This window comes from Typha angustifolia, chromosome 13, assembly GCF_048772165.1.
Source record: "Typha angustifolia cultivar Huaian chromosome 13, ASM4877216v1, whole genome shotgun sequence".
Classification (NCBI taxonomy): Eukaryota; Viridiplantae; Streptophyta; class Magnoliopsida; order Poales; family Typhaceae; genus Typha; species Typha angustifolia.
Window position 1 is genome coordinate 7,240,728 of NC_133251.1, and position 19,099 is coordinate 7,259,826.

Genomic DNA, 19,099 nt, shown 5'->3' on the forward strand with positions numbered 1-19,099 from the left:
TTGAGAATTTTAAAGAAGTTGGAACTAACTTCTAAGAGTTTTAAAATTTAGATGTACTTTTGTTTAATATTTCCTAAACCTTGTTTATTCCAAGGTTTTATTTATGGAGCATTACTGAAAATATTTATAAATTTTTGCTAACAAATATTTAAATTATATCATATTAAAACCATAATTAGCTACTAGTGCAACATTGCAACCTATTGTTGCTAACAAATATTAGAGAACTTACGATTAAGTAAGACTAGAACTGTTTAACAATGCAAGGAGTTGAAGCATTAAAGAACCACAAGGTCTTCTCTTAAAATGTAAATAGAACCCAATTCAGCTTCAAGTTAACAAAATCAACTTAGTACTGCGAAGTATGGCAAGGCAGAAAAGTGGATCGACTACTTGACATAGATAAATTATGAAGAGGTCAAAAGACAGGTCTAGGCTTCAAGAAAGCATATATGGTTCGAGGAATTTCTGGTAGGACATCAGAGGATCAAGAGGGAATGCAAAACGGTGGTAGAAAACTAGTCAGATCTCACCTGCTATGATGGTTTCAACCTCAGGTTTTCTCCTTTCTCTTCAACACCGGGTACCAATAGTGCCCCTTGGATTCCAAGGACAGCAGAAAATGCTTGGAAAATTTTGGGGAGAAACCAATTTCAGGGAAAGAAACCCACAGGAGTCATGGGAGGCCTGTAGGATGCATCAAAACTAACAAGGTTGTCCAATGAAGTTACATAGACAGAAGAGAGAAAGAGAGAGAGAGACATGGAAGGAGAGTAAGCAGAGATTTCTTAGAGGACACTTGACAGCCTCAAAGATAATTCCTCTAGGGGCTGCACTGTATTTACAATGAGAAGGAGAAGACCTAGGATTGAGGTGTGTTAAGGGTTTATTTAGAGATGCAGCCTATTAACCTAATCTAGCCCGAATTGATTACCTAACCTAGTAACTGATCCAATGATCTGGTGCTACAAAAAGCCTCACAAAAGTCTAATTAGACCAGTCTAATGGAAATTGATGATCGCATCAGCCACGTTTGATGATAATACCTGCTTCTCCTCTTTCTGTAGGACTGTAACTTTTGAAATTACTTCCTTATGCAAAATTACCTAAAGAGTAAGTTTGCGACTCATTCAAGAAAATATTCAGTTACTTCATTTCTCTTACTCAATCACATTGCATTTGTAACTCTGTTTGCTTGCTAACTTCCCTGCAGTTTGAGCCTGAAACTTCTAGTGCTATGGGCTTTGGCTTTCGATGTGGTTTTCTCGGCCTGCTTCATATGGAAATTGTGCAGGTTTGATATGTTTTGTTCATCAATAAAGCCAAGGAGCACTCGTAATTGATGAACATGCACTCTATGATTCTATTGCATAATCTTGTAGTGTTCTTTTCTGTTCTTTTGCAGGAAAGGCTTGAGAGAGAGTACAACTTGACCTTGATAACAACCGCACCTAGTGTCGTTTACCGCGTCAATTGTGTCAATGGTGATACTGTAAATTCCTTGTTATCCTTTGACCTTTTTCACCTCATTTGGTAGTCCTAATCTGCACTATGCACGACATCCTTCTATGACTTCAGTAATTTGTTTGGTAATTGTACTCTAGGTAGTAGGTATTGTGCTTATGCTTAAAAAAATTAAGCACTTAATACATATTTGTTGCATCTTACTTAACTAAAGAAAATGATTTAGGGGGAAAATACATTTCACCACCTCTTGGTTAGGCCAAAATTCAAAGTGCTTCCTAGACTTTCATTTCTGTTACTTAACCCTCTTGTAGTTCTAATTTATATACAACCATTAAATTTTCACTTTTCAGTCCAAAACTAACAATGAAGGTAATACTTTGTTAAAACTGTTGAACTTTTGACCATTTTGTTCTTTATATTGTTTCTTTTTGGAAGATTTTTGATGCCCAAATTGTAGAAGCAAGAAAGATTGAGATGAAAGAAGCATAAAGATGGACAATTTTCACAACAAAATAACTTTTTTTAATTGTTTGTTGCAAAGAAAGAGAGGGAATTTGGTCTTTCTATATTAAAATTAACATCTGTCAGCCTGCATATAGGTAAAATATATAAGAAGGCTAAAGTTTCAGAGTGGGAGGGGGAGCACTCTGAAATCTGGCCTAATCATATGGGTGTAAATTATATTTTGTCCAATGTTTTATCTATTAGTTTCTTTATCGGTTGGATCAGATGGGGTATCTTTTGTCCAATCCAGATTGTACTTTTGTCTTTTATCAGATATTGGCTTATACCACAATAGGAGAAGTCAGAGTCAAGGTGGAAGATGATTAGTGTGTGAATTAACATGCTTTCTGAATTTTGCATAACAAAATTAGACCAGTTCTCTTCCTAGATGACTGCTTGGAAACACAGTTTATCTACGTCAAGTTGCACACATGGCCATTAAATGAATAGTTGAGGAGAGGTAGTGAGTGATTGTATGATCATGATGATGATTAGATCTAGACCTAGGTGTGATTATTAGAGTGACTAGCCGAGGCTCCACAATTTTGGGTGAGATGTCACAGATGCTTTGGGTTGGTTTGGTACTTTGATGTTCAAGTAGAATATTTAGATAATAACTAATAAACATGCAGTCAACTTTGGTTAAGACTTAGGAGCCCAAACACTCTACAAATAGGCACAAAGGTACGAGAGACATGATAGGCATAATCCATTCACAATTTGACATATAATGTTACATGTTTCTTTAAATATATGTGCATATTTTATGTCTTTGGTAGCTTTATCTATATTATGACTGTACAAACAGCCTAGTAGGTATACATGGCATAGTAGTGTATTACACCTTGTGTGTTTGTTACGAACCAGATCTAGACCGATCTGGACGTAAGGGTAGTAGCCTTGTGAATTAGGGTTCTAATGACTTTGGTTTGGTACAATCTCCCCTTTAAAAGGGTTGATCCGACTCGCAACCAAATCTGGGTAGGAATTTGCACAGTTTTTGAGATATTTCCTGACAAATCTAGTCATAGGATCGATGTGAAATTTTAATATGTTAAAGCCCTAGGAAAGAGCTTTCCAATAAATCTAATTTCACTTGAATTAGATGACTATATCGAGAGATATCGTCGAAATAGTGTACGAAGGTTGGAAGGTCTGAACTGATTGAATTTAGATTTTAGCAGAAATTGAGATCCGTGGTTGGAGGTATAGATACCTAGGTGAAATATGGTGGTAGTAGACCGGCGATGATGGGGTGGTATTAGTAGGGTTGATGGTGGTGGAAGGTTAGAGATGGTAGATGGAGTTAAGATAGGGGTGAAAATGAGTCAGATTAATTCCGGGCCGTCCTGCTACCCGACCTAATTCGGATGGGATTTGGATAAAAATTTCTTATTCGATTTAGATATGGATTTAGATGTAGATAAAATTTTCGAAAGAAACCCAGATACGGATTCGGATACAGGTCGGATATAATGTTCAGATTTGAATACGATATTGGATATCCATTTACGCGCATATTTTTTTAAACGATTTACAGTTTTTAGTTTGCTTATTTAAAAAGTGAATATTGATATTGTTACTAATGATATGTTATATATTATTTGTAGAGATTAATTTTTCTAATTTTATATGTATTTGACATACAAGAAATTTATTTTTTTGTGAAACTCTTAATATTTTGTATCAATAATATCTAAATAAAAGATTATAATTCATTAAAAATTCAATCAACATTCGTTTAAGATCTGATCCTCTATTTTTAAAATTATCTATATCTGTTTAGTTAGGATATAGTTTAAATATCCATATATGAATTTGTATTCGGACTAAAAATATGGATCGGGATATGAGTTGAGCACTATCTGGTCCGTATCCGATTTGTTTTCACCCTTAGGTTAAGGCAATAGTACGGAGGATAGAAGAGGGAGAAGTGTGCATGCCCCCCTAAAGGTTTAGGGTGGTAGGCCAGTTGACTGGGTTAGAGGCGGCGTAGCTGTGGTGGGGAGGAACAAGAGAGAACGAGAGGAGAATATTTGGGGAAGAAACTCAATTCCACAATAAAATTGCCTTCCATATATTTAGAGGCTAACCTAAAAAGCAAAATAAATAAAAGATAATCTTAGAAACAATGCATCTTTATCGAGCGTGTTTGAACGGGGTTAGGCGCGTTCGAACGACAAAATATGTTCTTTGTATTTGTGAACGTTGTAGGTGTTCGAACACAGCAGCCAGAATCTTTATTCTTTGAAACAAAAGTCCTCATTCACAACGCGACAAACAGAATCCTTATTCTTTGGAGCAAAAGTGATTCAGCTCGAGACAACTAGGTCCAACACCAGTCGTATCATAGTTTTACAGAAATTAGAGGTCGGGATGAAATGATATAAATAAAAGAGTGGAGTAAGGTTAGAACAGGCTAGAATGGTAAAGATCCGACGTTGCTGTAGTCGTCTAAGGGTGGCGGACGGATGAAAGTGGTGGTAGACGGTCGTAAACTACGGTGGCTAGGGTTTGGAAATTTAGGGGTTATTTGACTATGATCTACTCCTAGAAATATAAATATGATCTAACTGCAACGGTAAAAGATAAAAACGAAAAGAATAATTTGTCTTAACTTAGATTCATTCAATGATAATAACAACTCATGATCACTCTTATTTATACGAGTAGAGTCCTAGCGGATCGGATTCACATGCGAATTATCCGATTTATTTGAAATTCAAAATAATAAGATAAAGCTAACTAACTTGACTCGACTTAACCTATGTGGTTGGATCGTAATAATCCATCATGCTTCTGACACTTTATTCTAAAGGTGACTAGTCTCTCACATTCTTGTACTCGTATAGCTTATCGTGCCAATTAGTGGACTCGAATTCATCCTCTTCAAGTCCCCTTAGGAATATGACGTGGCTAGCTGATGCTTGCATTTATGATCAGGGGTAAATCGGTTATAATAGTAAAAACACAAGCCTTTCCTTTTGCACTCTTCCAAGTCACTAGGTACAAAGCGGTGCCAGATCATTTGACGGTTGGGCTGAGTTGTCTACGTGGGCTAGGTCGGGGCAGGTGCAGCCTTTAGTGGCCTTTGGACCTAGGCTGTCTTTCTTCTCTCATCCTTGTGGGTCTAGTTTAATTGATCCAACTTGGTCTCTATTAGAACAGCTAAGGTGAAGGCCTCATTAGAAGTAGTGGGCCTCAAAGCCTTGACCTTAGCCTAAATGTCATGCCTGAGCCTATTAATGAAAGTACTATTCAGGGCCGAGTCAGACTAGTTAGTGACTCAGTTGCAGATTCGCTGGAATTCCTCCTAGTAAGCTTGAACTGTTATTGACTAAGTCAGCCTAATCAACATATCATGAAATTTCTTATACTAAGTTAGATCGAACTGAGCAATAATCGTATCTGCATAGTCCTGCTAAGACTCGAATGGTCGAGTCTGCTTAGCAGACTGGTACCACCTAATCGCCATGCCTTCAAGTGGAATGATGTTAGCTAGACCTTCTAGTGGTCGAGCGTGCTGTGGTACGTAAAAAACTGCTATACTAGATAGGTCCAATCTAACAAAACTCTAAAGAATTTTGGAAAATCAAGCTTGACGGTCTGAGCTTGGATCTTAAAATGTGGTCTGTCATTGCGGGCAAAGTGATCTCATGGTCGTGGCTGGTCACGTGGGTCATGAGCCTAAGGGTTCGGCTCATGTCGTGCCTCGGTTGCATGCAGGTTTGGCTCAATTCGATGGTGTGGACCCACCAGGTCGTTCCACCAGTCATCCACATGGTCATACTCAGGCTTGGGGTCATGCACATAGGTCCTAAACTATTTCACACTAGGTGGTCTAACTAGTTCACAAAAATTTGGCTTGCCTCGACAATCGTGCACTTCATCATCTCCATGCAAGTGCCCTAGCCCTAACCCTATGGTCAAATTTTGATTTCGGCCTGGGGACGCCACCACAGGCGTCTGTAGCGTTTGTGGCGGCTGGGCAGGGTGGTTGGCCATCGGTAGTCGCCATCAGGTGGTCTTCGTAGCAGCGAATGGCAGTGGATGGCCAAATTTAAGCTCGGGCTCAAGCTCTTGCAACTGCGGCCACGACATATTGCCAACAGGGCCACTGGCCCCAGGCGGCTGCGAAGGGACCTATGGCCTTACTGAACGGGAGTGGCGGTGACCGGAAGCAGTGGCATGGCCATCCCAACAAAGGGATAGTCTCCTGTGGCTGTCGGGTTCGGCCACTCGACAATCGCCGATAGCTGTGGTGGCCACTACTGGTTGGCATTCAGCCCAAGGAAGCTAGTCGTGGCTGCCGGTGGTTGTAGAAGCGTCGGACTTGGGGCCATCGGTTGCGAGTTTGTTGCACAAATAACCGCTATCGTTGGTAGTCTTCTGACGGTTGTAAAATAGGATGGCTGTTGGAGGAAGATGGTGGTTAGGATTTAGAAATGGCTATGGTAAAAAATAAAGTTGAAAAGAATAATTTGGCTAAACTCAGATTCATTCAATGATAATAATCAACTCAATGACCATTCCTAGCGAATCGAATCCACATGCAGATTATTAATTTATTTAAAATTTAAAATAATAAAATAAAGCGAACTAACTAACTTGACTCAACTTAATCCATGTGGTCGGATCGTAACAGTGCTATTATATAGGTGCATCATATTCTTGTAACACATTAATATTTCACTAGCGCGGCATCGAAATGAGGTTCTTTGCATGGTAGTATATATAAAAGGGGACTTCCTCAAGAAATTGATAGTTACAAGCTTACAGTAGTAAATAATAAATTTCTAACATCTCCAGCCATAAAAGGTCGCCATAGATTAATGTCAAGTAATATGCAGCAAAATATGGATTTATGTGGTGATGTGTCTTCACAAATTCACTCTGTTTTGCAAAGTATTTATCTTGCTTGGGAAAATACTCTAGGATGGTTATTATCAACTGATCACTCGTGTCGGATGTCTTCTTATTGCCGGCCTTCTTTTATATGAATTGAACTTGCAGGTTGAAAGTGTATTTTCCCAAACTCTGGAAAATAGATTTAATCAACTTATAAATTTTCCTAACTAATGGATTTCTGTTTTAAAATTGATCTTCAAGACAAGAAAAGATATTTTCTTTTACAAATTCTCTAGATTACTGATAGTTTGATATGATTAACAAGTGAGACATAGGTTTTGACTGTTAACGTTTTATGCAGATTGAATGCTCCAATCCGTCTTTACTTCCAGAACCTGGAAAGCGAAAGTCAATTGAAGAACCATTCGTCAAGGTTGTTCTTCTGAGAAATTTTCTCTCTATTCGTGATCTCATTAACCATTGATATATCAATATCATGATCCAGTGTAATTTTGTAGATTGAAATGCTCACTCCGAGAGAGTATATAGGCTCTCTTATGGAGCTTGGTCAAGAAAGAAGAGGAGAATTCAAGGAAATGACGTATATTACAGAGATCAGAGCCTCAATCATATATATGCTACCACTAGCAGAGGTACTCTTTGTGGTGACTATACATTTTAGCATTTTCAGCAATCATGACAAGAATGCTCATAACTCACTTTCAGCAGTCATTACAGGAATCTCTTATCTATGTCCACATAATTCTATGCATTTATACTTATTTACCCATGCTTTGCAAGTATATGGATATATAGAGGAGCAAACAAGTTACAATTATGATTTAATAATAAGATAACTACAGATTCTTTTTCATCAAAATTAATTGGTCTTGTGGGTCATAATAGTTATGTGTTTCTTTTACTTATTTGTGGTACTTCCATTTTGCCTTATTTAAACTTACGAGTTACGAGTTAAAGTTATGATCCAAGGACAAGACAAGATTTTTCGGTTAGTCTTTGATTGGTCTTGTGGGTCATAATTATTTCATTTTTTTTGTAGGGAAAAGTTTAGCGTTTTTAGTTAGTCTATTTGATTTATTTGTATATTTTCCTTTATTTATTTGCAGTACTTTCACTTAGTCTTGATCAAGTCGTTAGTGTTTTGTTATGGTTTTACTACTAGCATGGCCATCCTTGGCTAGGACCATGTTTAGTTGGTATATAAACCTTATACACGAATAAGAGATTTATGCATATTTTGGTAAAGAAAGGGGTGTGATAACTTGATCACACCTCCTCACGTAAGATAGGAAAATGTGCATAACTTAAAGTTACATATCTTAGCCACACTTATGAACATTTTTAGAGAGAGTGGTATTTGGGTACTATTTACAAATAAGAGGAAATAAATTTGCAAATAAGATAAGCTTATGTACCAATCAAACGAGGCCTAAAGTTTGTGAGTCAAAGCAAGGATATTCACACTTGAAGTTTTCATCTTGAATGGGCTAATTTTCCATTTTTTTTTCCATAATCATTTTTATAGTAAGACACTGCTTATATCTATTCTCTGCTAATGTACAGATGGTTGGGGATTTCTTTGATCAGCTAAAATCTAGAAGCAAGGGATATGCTAGCATGGAATACTCATTTGTGGGGTACTGGTTTGCAGAACCATGAACTTTTGAGTTCTATAATTTTTTTCTGAAATCTATATGTTGTGTTCGTTTTCCTCTTTTGTCATGTCTGATACTATGCTAAATTGCTAATCTTATTGTTAGCTGGAAGAAACATTCAGTCTATAAATAATGGTCATTCATCCTGCAACTCAGATAAATAAATTTAAACAGAAGAAAAGTTTCCCACTAGTACTACTGTAGACATATACTCAGGTGAGTACTACACCAAAATTCTTTGAAGTATAAAAGGTTAATAAATGGGAGAGACAGACAGATTTTGGGAAAAAAAAAGAGATCTTTGGAAGTGTAAAAGTTTTCTTATATCTGAGTACATATTCCCTCCCTAGATTGCACTTGGAGTATTGTACACTTGAGCACCTTGTTTTACAATGTATCATTTGGAAATTCAAAATAATTACCTCCCACCAGAAAGTCATGTAGGACTTTTGGCTACAAATTTGACTCAAGTAGTAGGAAATTCGAAAGAGGGTGTCATCATTTACTGTAACGGTAAGGCTAGCCCTTTGCATATGTTAAATAAACCAATTGACCTAAAAACTTAAATTTGCAAGTGCAATTATTTCGTAATGATAAATTCATGGACAAAATCACATATTTTAGAATTGTATAAACTAGATTCAAATGTATGATCAAGTCGCATAGCTTACTAAAGATCAGATGTCAAGAAATTAAATAAAAGTGATAAAAAAAAACTAATTTAGTGTACAATTTCAGAATCCCACCTAAACAAAACTAAGGGCTTCCAAATGTCGGCACAAGAACACTTAAGCTAACTTAAGGACATCTAGATGACACTTAAAAGGGCATTTGGATGACATGCATAAATTTGAAAAGGAAATTTTAGAAACAATTTAAGATTTGGAGTTTCCTTTAGTGGATTCTCCTAGTACTCACTACAAATCAACAATGGCCATACCGCACACCTACATGCCACTGGTATGCATCGGGTTACTTTTGACACATTTTTAATAAAAATTGTAGAGTATTTAGAGATGTTTTTGGGTCTTTGATATGTCAATGTTTGATCTTTAGTTTGAATATTTGTATTAAAGCTTACGTTAGGATTTTTTATCTTTAGATTGTTTTTGTAAATGATCTATTTTATTAAAAATATAGCAATGGTCAAATAGAAACATTTTAGTACATAATATAATTGAATACATTCATTAAAACTAATATTAATGATTGAACACTCTATAATATGATTGAATACTTCACACTATGGTTGAACATATAATATTAATTAATAATAGTTTAATAATTAAAACTAGAGATAATTTTCTTTTTACCCTCTAAACTATCACCATTTTCTATAGTGACCCCTAATTTTATTTTAGTATATAATGATCCTATAAACTATCAAAATTACTTTACCCCCTTGACACCGTAGATGGAATTGAAAAATTAACCAAATTGCCCCTCCATTTCTAATGGCGGGATAGTTAAGTGGTTAAGCTAATATAAATATTTTTTTTGAAATTCCTTCTTGCCTTCATGCCCTTTGTAATAACCCGGAATTTTAAAACATAAATAAATAAAATAAGTAGAAATATACATTTAGATAATGAGTGATTTTATTTTATCTTTTATACTTTACGATTTTTATTAAATTAAATTAAATTTTAGGTATATCTTTTAAGATATTAGAATCCTTATTCTAATAGGATTCTTATTATATTATTCTTTTAACTATAAAAAAGGGGGTCTAGAAGAAAACGCAAGAGGAGACTTAAAGGGAGTAGTTAGGGCGGCACGGTAGTAGTACTAGTGTACCGAGAATAGGAAAAAAAAAGATAAAATGATTTTAATTTAGCATATATGGATTTTAAGGTAGTAGGATGTGGCCATGGGTTAGAGTGCCCATTAATGAGATAATATGACATTTTATTAGTTTTGGCGGGTTTTCATGATGATATACTTTTGGCAGAGATCGACTCTTTTTATATTGATTTATTTAAATTGAGATATTATGAATGATTTATAATTTGATTTCTATGGTAATACACCTTAGTGGAGATTGATTCGTTTTATATTAATTTATTTAAATTGAGATATTATGAATTTATGATTTTAATTTAGCATATATGGATTTTGAAATTCAGTATAAAAGACAAGAAAATTATTTATTTTTTAAGACAACTTATATATATTATTATGATTCTTTTTCTGCTACTATATGTATTACATGTTGATATTTGTCATTAGACCTATTATTAGTAGAGTGGGTGTCACGACCCAAAATAGGAATCATGACCGGCCATGCATCTCAATATGCTTGAGATGCACGAAGCCTTAATAATACTCTCTACGTATACGATGACAAGATAAATAAATAAAATGAGAATGTGTTTTATTAAAATTTTATTACTAAATGCAATTGAAATAAAATAAACAATGTTAATGTTTTTGAGTCTCTAAACTAAAATAAAATAAAATAAAATCTTCTAATCTAAAGCACAAAATCTAAAAGAGCGGAAAGGTAAATAGGTGAATCCTAAGTGGAGGTGGAATCCAGGTACATCACGCTCAGTCGCCCCGCTGACTATTACCTGAAATAAATAAACAAATACAAAAAAACAATAGAACTTGTGAGCCAACAACTATAGCTCAGTGAGTGGAATCCACTCGAACCAAATAAATTTTAAAACATATTAATGCTGAATAAATTAACTAAAAGCAACAATATCCATCATAGTATGCAATAGGCATGCTCTCTACATAATAACAATGGTAACAATAGAGAAATGTCACAACTTGTAACCTTGCACGTTTTCCAACATATTACATCTTTTTGATATTTATATTGTCATATATCTCAATGGGTCTAAACCCTGTGGATCCACATCAACTAGAAGTCACCTCGAGATGACGCTCGGGACTTTTCTTCATAGCTAATCCGGTTAGGGTCATCAGAGGGTATCACCCTGTGATCAACACACTCTGTCTTTTCCTCTAACCGTTGAGAGAAGTTAGAGTCACCTAGGAAGTTTTCTCATTTTTCCTAGGACTGTTCCCTAACCCTGCCAGAGTCACCTAAGGAAGTCACCGCAGTGATCTAATTTAGGACTTTCCCCTGGACTTCCAGATAGACTTGAGTCACCACGGAAAATCGCAAACGATTTATACCGGGACTGTTCTCTAAGTCATATCAATACTAGTCTCATTTTTCTTTTCACAAATTTCAATATTAGCACGAAGTATGGTGATGCACTGAATATAATAATTAAATGCACACAGAAAATAAAACAATTAAATTTTCGCATGTACGGATGAAATAAATAATTTGCACACAGAAAATTTACATGGTCTGACAAAAATACGAAATACAATAAAATAAATATGTGAGTGAACCCACTCACCTGAGTCTAGGCAAGACAACCAAAATCTCAAATCTCTAGCCCACGTACTAAAAATCACCACGGGGGAGTCGTGTGGTGGTCTCTGCTGGCTCCGGCGACGCTCCGGCTGGCCGATTCCACGGCGACAACTCCGTCGGTGAAGGAGGAAGAAAAGAGAGAGAGATAATTAAGCCTAATTTATAGATTAGAGAGAAAATCTAGACCTAATCCGATCCGGATTAGGCGTGATTTTCTCTCTCTCTGCGCCACGATGCGTGCTGGAGAGGGAGAGGGGAGGGCTGCACGTGCAGAGCACGTGCACCCTCCTCTCTCAACCTCCCCCCCTTTTTTTTTATTTTATTTTTAATATTCTGGTTCTGACAGTGAGTTACTTGCTAGACGTCTAGCTCATGAGGATTTATTATTTTGTAAGAATTTAAAAAGCTGCTTAATGAGAACTCTGAAGGTGGAGTACAATTTCCGTTGTGCCAATCTATTTTAGGAATTGATTACTATATGAGCTTTCATATTTTGTCCGGATTTTATCCTAGAGATTCACGGCCGTCATATTCCCGGATAAGGGCGTGACACCCTTATCCCCTTATCTCCCAAATTTGACATATCTCTTCTCTTTCTCCTCTCTATCTCCCAAGCATATCGCACCCTGAGCTCTTATCCTCTCTTATCTCTACTATTCTGAGTAACATCTCTTCCCCCTACTATTATTCCCTCCTCTCTTCCTCTCTTCCTCTCCTCTCTCTACCCCAAGCAAATCCCTATCTCGAGCACTCCTCCTTTCTCGTCTCCACTACTCCAAGCAACATCCCCTCTCGGTGCCATCCTGCTCTCTTCCTCTCTCTTGCTGTTTTATATGAAACCTATCTATCATCTATTTGAAAGTTATTTATGTTAATGGTTTGGATTGAATGTTAATGGTTTTAGAGAACTTATTGATTTATCTGAAACCTATATAATATGCTTTCAATTGGTGGATGGTCTTGTTTGTTACCAATAATTTGATGGCTTGTATCATTTTTAAAGAATGTAACTTGATGGGTTGTATAGAAACATCATATTACATATTGCATAGAAACATCATATTACATGTTTGATACTAAGGTTTTTTTTATTTCTCACTTAGTTTTTGTTTCTCCCGCTCTCTATCTTTTTTTTCTCTTTTTTTCTTCACTGCACCATAGTTTTTCTTTCTTTTATTTGTTTTTCTTCCATGCGCTCTCTGATCTCTTCTTTTCAATTTTCATTGCACCATAGTTTTTTTTTCTTTATTTTATTATTTTTTCTTAATTTTAAAAAAATATCTGTATTTTTAAATAATATTTAGAATTTACGTAATTAAAAAAAGTCTGATGCGATCCAAGCGACTGATACAGCCGATCTGACCAATATGTATTATTTTTCCGGAAGACTGATCCCAATTCCGATTCTGATTTTTTGAACCTTGTTTTAAACCTCATGCGACCCGTGTCAATCAGCATGAGTGCATACCTCGTGGTAGATGCCATGCCACCATCTACATGGCAAGTGAAGATTAGCATGCCCCACTAATATTATTGCTACAAATAATCCCCACCTCTATTTAAAGGACCTAGAGGCTTAGAGGAAGGCATCAAAGTGAAGGAGTACTCAAGGAATTTTTATCTTTATCTTTAAGATTTACTCAATTTTCCTCATAAAACATATTTTTTATTATGTGTGAGAGCCATCTATACATTTCCAAGTGCTAGTTTAAATCAGTGATTGATCATTAAGCATTAGAGGAGATGAAATAAGTAGTCTACATCGACTACCACCACCAATCATCGAAGAGTTTGAGGAGTGATTTGTAGCGACATATGCGAGCTAGAGTCGTAGATAATATAATCATTGAATAGTTAGACAAAATTCGAGCAAGAGATTTAGACTTCAACACTAAGACAACAAACTATCCAGGGAATTATAATAAGTATTTCTTGTTTCTACGAACGATATAATATAGATTGATCTAGTTTGTCTGGATTCATTTTTTTTATTTTTTCTTTTGACAGAGTAGAGGTTTTCTTCGTTAAAAAAGTCGTCATGTGATTACTTTTCTTATTCTTTTTCGGTTTTGGTTTTTACTACTCTTATTTGGTCTTTTACTTTCCCACCTGAGTTCTGCTTTTTATAGTTTGAATAATATTTGGTTTTTCTAGCCCTAGAAAGATTTGGCTTTCCTAATCCAACTAGGATTTGAGAATGGTCGTTTGTTTTGACTTTGACTTATATTTTGTCTTTTACTTTTTGTATCTTCTTTACCTAGTCAAAGTGAGATTCTTATTTCTCCCCCTGATATTTCAAAGCTGGTAGGTAATATATCAACAGTGTAATCATACTTTTAGGATACTCCCCCATGTGTGAACCCTGTACATCTGATGTGAACAGAAAAAAAAATTTAGGGTGTGCAACCCTTTACACCACAAAATAGATAAATAAAAAATAGTGGACCTTACAAGACGAGTGGCGTACGACCTTCTGGGGTTTCCTATTATGCAATGGTGGACCTTATGGTAGAGATGAATAAATATAAATTACTTTTCAGCATGTCAATACTGTTTAGTGTGCTAATGGCAGACCAGCTAGGCACGCCTGATGCCACTAGCATGGCAATCATAACATAAGATATTCCAACTAAGTTAAAGAACTGGAGGATGATCTAATTATGTCATATTAGGCCAGTTTGTAGAGATTTGTCTTGATTGATACTTTCTCAATTGCCAGGTATAGGGAAAGTGATCTGGTAAAGCTTGATGTCCAGATTAATGGTGAGCCTGTAGAGCCATTAGCAACAATTGTGCACAAGGACAAGGTGCTATAACCTCTTCTATTTCCCGCTATTTTTATAATTTTTTATTATATACTGCTGTAGATCTTGTGATTAAACAGTACTCAAAATAAACTTTATTTTGTTATCCTTTTGTAAGGGTTGATGTTCTTGTTATTTATATGAAAAAGGAACTTGTCTTGTTTCTTCGTGATCATCTAAAATCTTAGTATCTGCTTTTGGTCAAAATATTCCACATTTATGGCTTATGTTATTTAAGGTTCAAAATATCTAGTTTTTGCAATCCTGTGGAGTTTCAATACATGAAACTTCTGCTGGTTCGTCAGTTGCCTTTAGGTTTTGCTTAAAATGTCTATGAATTCAATTAGGAATATTGATAATTTGGTACGACAATATACAGATTCACGAAGGATATGGAGATCATATATAGTATATCATGTACATATATATTTCTTTGTGTGTGTGCATGCATATCTATGTATATCTCAGCAAACAAAACATATATTCTGTATATCTGTATTTTATTTGAATTAGATATACTTAAACACACCTTTAATGTTAGCCATGGATGTTAAGAGCAAGAACACTGATCTATAAATCATGAGTTGATTATGCATTTGTGGCATGAAATCCTAATATTGCTTCCCTTCAAATTCATAGGTCACGAATAAAATGACATCTATGGTCAATTTGTTACGTATAGTAACTTTCCTGTCCTAGTTGAGAAGTATCCTAGAAATTTCAAAAAAGAATAAATGACATCTCGAAGGTATTTAAAAAGTAACCTGGAGATTTCCAAAGAAAATCTATATTTTCTTTCTTGTTTTCAAAAAATTGTACATATAAAGGAAGTATCCGACATGTATCCTTAAAGTATTTGACAAGTATAATATTTGATATGGTAATTGATATGGTTACAGCTAGAGTTTTTGAAGTATTTGAGTTTCTTAGTATGCAAAGGAGTCAACTGAGAAATTTATGATCCAACAAGTATCATATCGATATGGTATTTTATATGATTTCTCTGGAGTTCTAAAGATTGTGTTCATAGGTTTTCAGCTATTCATGTATACTAGCATGAAATAAGCTAAAGCCAACTGAAAGATAATAGAAGAGAAACAATATTTTTATTTCTGAACTTCATGTGCCAAATGTATATCAGTCCATGAAAAATGGTTGATATAAATATGTATGGTTAGTTGGTTACTTGTCATATATTGTGAATATTGCATCATAACCATGACTTAGTAACCTAGTTAGGAGAATTTATATTAAATTGCAAACAGCATCTTCTTGTCCTTTATATCAAAAAGATTCTTCTTCTTTTTTTGGAGAAAGTGTAACATTTTAGTACCTACCTCATTTCTGTCTTTTTTTCTCTTCAGGCATACCAAGATTTTATATCCACTAGTTCCAATTTGTCTAGATTTCTCTCCTATCCATTTTTTTTAATAGCTTTATACTTTTCCTAAAAAGCATCCCTATATTTCATGCAGCTAATCGAAGTTCTTTGCTTGCACTCACCACATTGCTCACCTAAGTGTTTGTATGTGTTATCTTGTAGGGTGTTATGCTCCTCGTTGCTCATTGCTACATCTTGGTAGTGGGGATGCAATGCATCAGTTGTAACTAGTGATAACCTAGCATTAACATTGATTATTCTAGGATCCATTTTCATAGTTTTCTTGAGAAAATTTTTACTCTAGCTATCAACCTATCTAATGCAACTCTCCTTTATTTGGGCTTGGGACTGGACTGCTGAAATATGTCACACGAAGTTGTTATAAATACAAGAAATTGCTTCAATTGATCCAACCAAGTTAGTCTGGTTATAATTGTTTCCTGAGTTGGGTCTTTCTAGTAATTGGAAATTTATTCAAATCTTGCCATAAATAATGATGTGACAACTTGGTGGCTACCTATATTAATTATGATTCGGCTTTCCACTCATAGAGCAAACTCTTCAATTACAAATAAGACTGTTTTTATAAATTTTAAATAAGGATTTTTAGACATGTTATAATTTATAGAATGGTCTAAAATGACGGATGGCTCTATAGGATTGAGCCAAATAATTTGTTTTAAACTAGCTTTGTTTCAATTTGTATTTTTTTCCCAACATTCAATATGTAATATCAGATTATAAATAAATAAATTATATATATATATATATAATATATATAGTCTCCTGCAGACTTTGAACTGTTGCAATATTAGCTAGAGTCCATGAAGCTAATTTCAGGAGTTGATTGGATTCTTTGTGGTAATAAGTAAAGTTTATATAGCTCTATTTCTACCATAGAGTTTATATCTCATGCAACTCATTATTTCTACCCTCGTAGGCCTATTCTGTTGGGAGGGCACTAACTCAAAAACTAAAGGAACTTATACCTCGACAGATGTTCAAAGTGCCAATCCAAGTAAGATGCTTTCCTCTTCTCTACTTGTTTACTTTTTTTTTCTTTCTTTTCCTTTTGATTGGAATGGGTGGGGGAAGTGGGGAAAAATGTTGAGCTCATGTGACAAATCTACAAATCTGGTATACTTTCAGAGCAGTTTTAAGTTTTAACATTCTTATTAATTATAGAACTGTCAAAAGATTATGACTCGATAAATTTCTTGTTTACGATTTGGTAAAGTTCTTATGGATAATTTACTAACTTGTCATATATTTTGGCTTTTTAATGCAATTTAGGTTGCTAGATTATTCTCTACTTATTGATGTGAAGGAAATTTTGGTAGAGTTAAAAAACTTAAAATCATGAAGCTCTTTGCTCATGAACCAAAATTGACCATTAAGGCTAAAAGTTGGTTAACTAGATAAGGTTGTGACCTGGAATTTGAAAGAGACAAATTTCAACAATTAAAATTTGAAAATAGGCTGTAAAAAGATGGAATAGTTTCAGATCTCACCTGTTTGGATGCCGTTGACCTTTGGCTCATGATGTTGAACTTTAGGCCTCTAACAACTATTTTGCAGCAGCAAACTCATTTTAAAGTCTGGCAGTCAAGCAAAGGGCAAAGAAAGGAATGAAGAACATTAATGTAGATAATTTTATAGTGATATAAAGCAAGGTTCTGGAACTCGGTATTGGGATCAGGATAGGCCGTTAGAAAAAACAATACGTATCTGTCGTATCGGCTATATCAGTTATATAGACCGCTCATATCAAATCAGACTATTTTTAATTATATAAATAATAGAAAAATAAGAAATAGAAGTTAGTCACATATGAACTTTAAAAACTTAAAAAAAGAACTCACTCAAAACTATAATGAATTTTGACTTTGAATTAAACAAATTTTTACTACAAAACAACATGAAGAGCAAGATCTCTCTTTACTGTTGTTTTATAGCAGTAAGAAAAGAGGAGTTAAAAAGTGAGTAAGAAAGAAAGAAAGAAAATAAGAAAAAAATCTCATCCGAGTTCACCAAAGTGTAGACTAGCTAGAGATGCTCATCGGAATGACCGCCTGTTACAAACCAGATTTGGACTCATCGAAACGACCGCCTATTACAAACCAGATTTGGACAAATCGGAGGTAAGAAAATTATGAAAATTTAGGTGGTGGTAGCCTTGTGAGTTAAGACTCTAATGATTCTGGTTTTACGTCAATCGAACATCTGGATGAAAGATATAATTAAAATAATGGAGCAAGATCAGAACAGGACAGAACTGTAAATATCCGACGTTGCGGCAGTTGTTGGAATGTAGCCAAAAGCTGAGGGTGGTGGTGGACGGCCGTATAGTAGTGTGGCTGCTGAAGAAAAGTGGTGGCTAAGGTTTGGATGCTTGGAAAGATTATACGGTTACGATATACTTCTATGAAGATAAAAATAATCTAACGGCTACGATAAAAATAGTAAATACGATAATAAGAAAATAACTAAACTCAATTAATTCTCAATGCATGGATGCTTCGATTAATAAACAAAGAAGCATCTCTATATATAGAGGTCGGGTATAATGAATCATACTTGGACTTAACCCTAAAGGCTTATATGACTCGAACTAAAATTTGCCTTAAAATTTACATAACTTAATTGAACTTATCTTAGTGGCTTACATGACTTAATTAGACTTGTCTTAAAGACTTATATAAGTATGAACCAATTAAAAGATAAATAGGTTTGATCTATCGAGCCCAATGTCCTTATGATGCAATCCAATCTGACCCAGTTCGCATTAATCTATCACGCTTCCAACCACCTTGTCTTCAAGGTGTCCATGGTGGTTTTCATACCTTCTATCGCTCTCGAACTGCATGTCCTCAATCTCCATGTGGGCCTTATCTACCACGAGGAGGGCCCTATGGTAGGTTCTATTCTAGGGCTCACTTATTTGAGCCATAATCTATTGTAGCCATGGGTGACTTGGGCCAAACCCTAGCCATGAGCGATTTGAGCCAAGGTGCATGCA

At 35.1% G+C, this 19,099-nt stretch overlaps 1 protein-coding gene across 1 annotated transcript in view; it reads left to right on the forward strand.

The window, feature by feature from the left end:
* The window catches only part of LOC140773597 (translation factor GUF1 homolog, chloroplastic), a 47,604-nt gene that overhangs the window by 20,979 nt on the left and 7,526 nt on the right, over positions 1–19,099 (forward strand). The window contains exons 13-19 of the mRNA XM_073116231.1: positions 1,214–1,294; positions 1,406–1,492; positions 7,181–7,252; positions 7,338–7,472; positions 8,404–8,477; positions 14,615–14,702; positions 17,021–17,098. Coding sequence (XP_072972332.1) covers positions 1,214–1,294; positions 1,406–1,492; positions 7,181–7,252; positions 7,338–7,472; positions 8,404–8,477; positions 14,615–14,702; positions 17,021–17,098 — 615 coding nt within the window. The remainder of the gene's footprint in view (positions 1–1,213; positions 1,295–1,405; positions 1,493–7,180; positions 7,253–7,337; positions 7,473–8,403; positions 8,478–14,614; positions 14,703–17,020; positions 17,099–19,099) is intronic.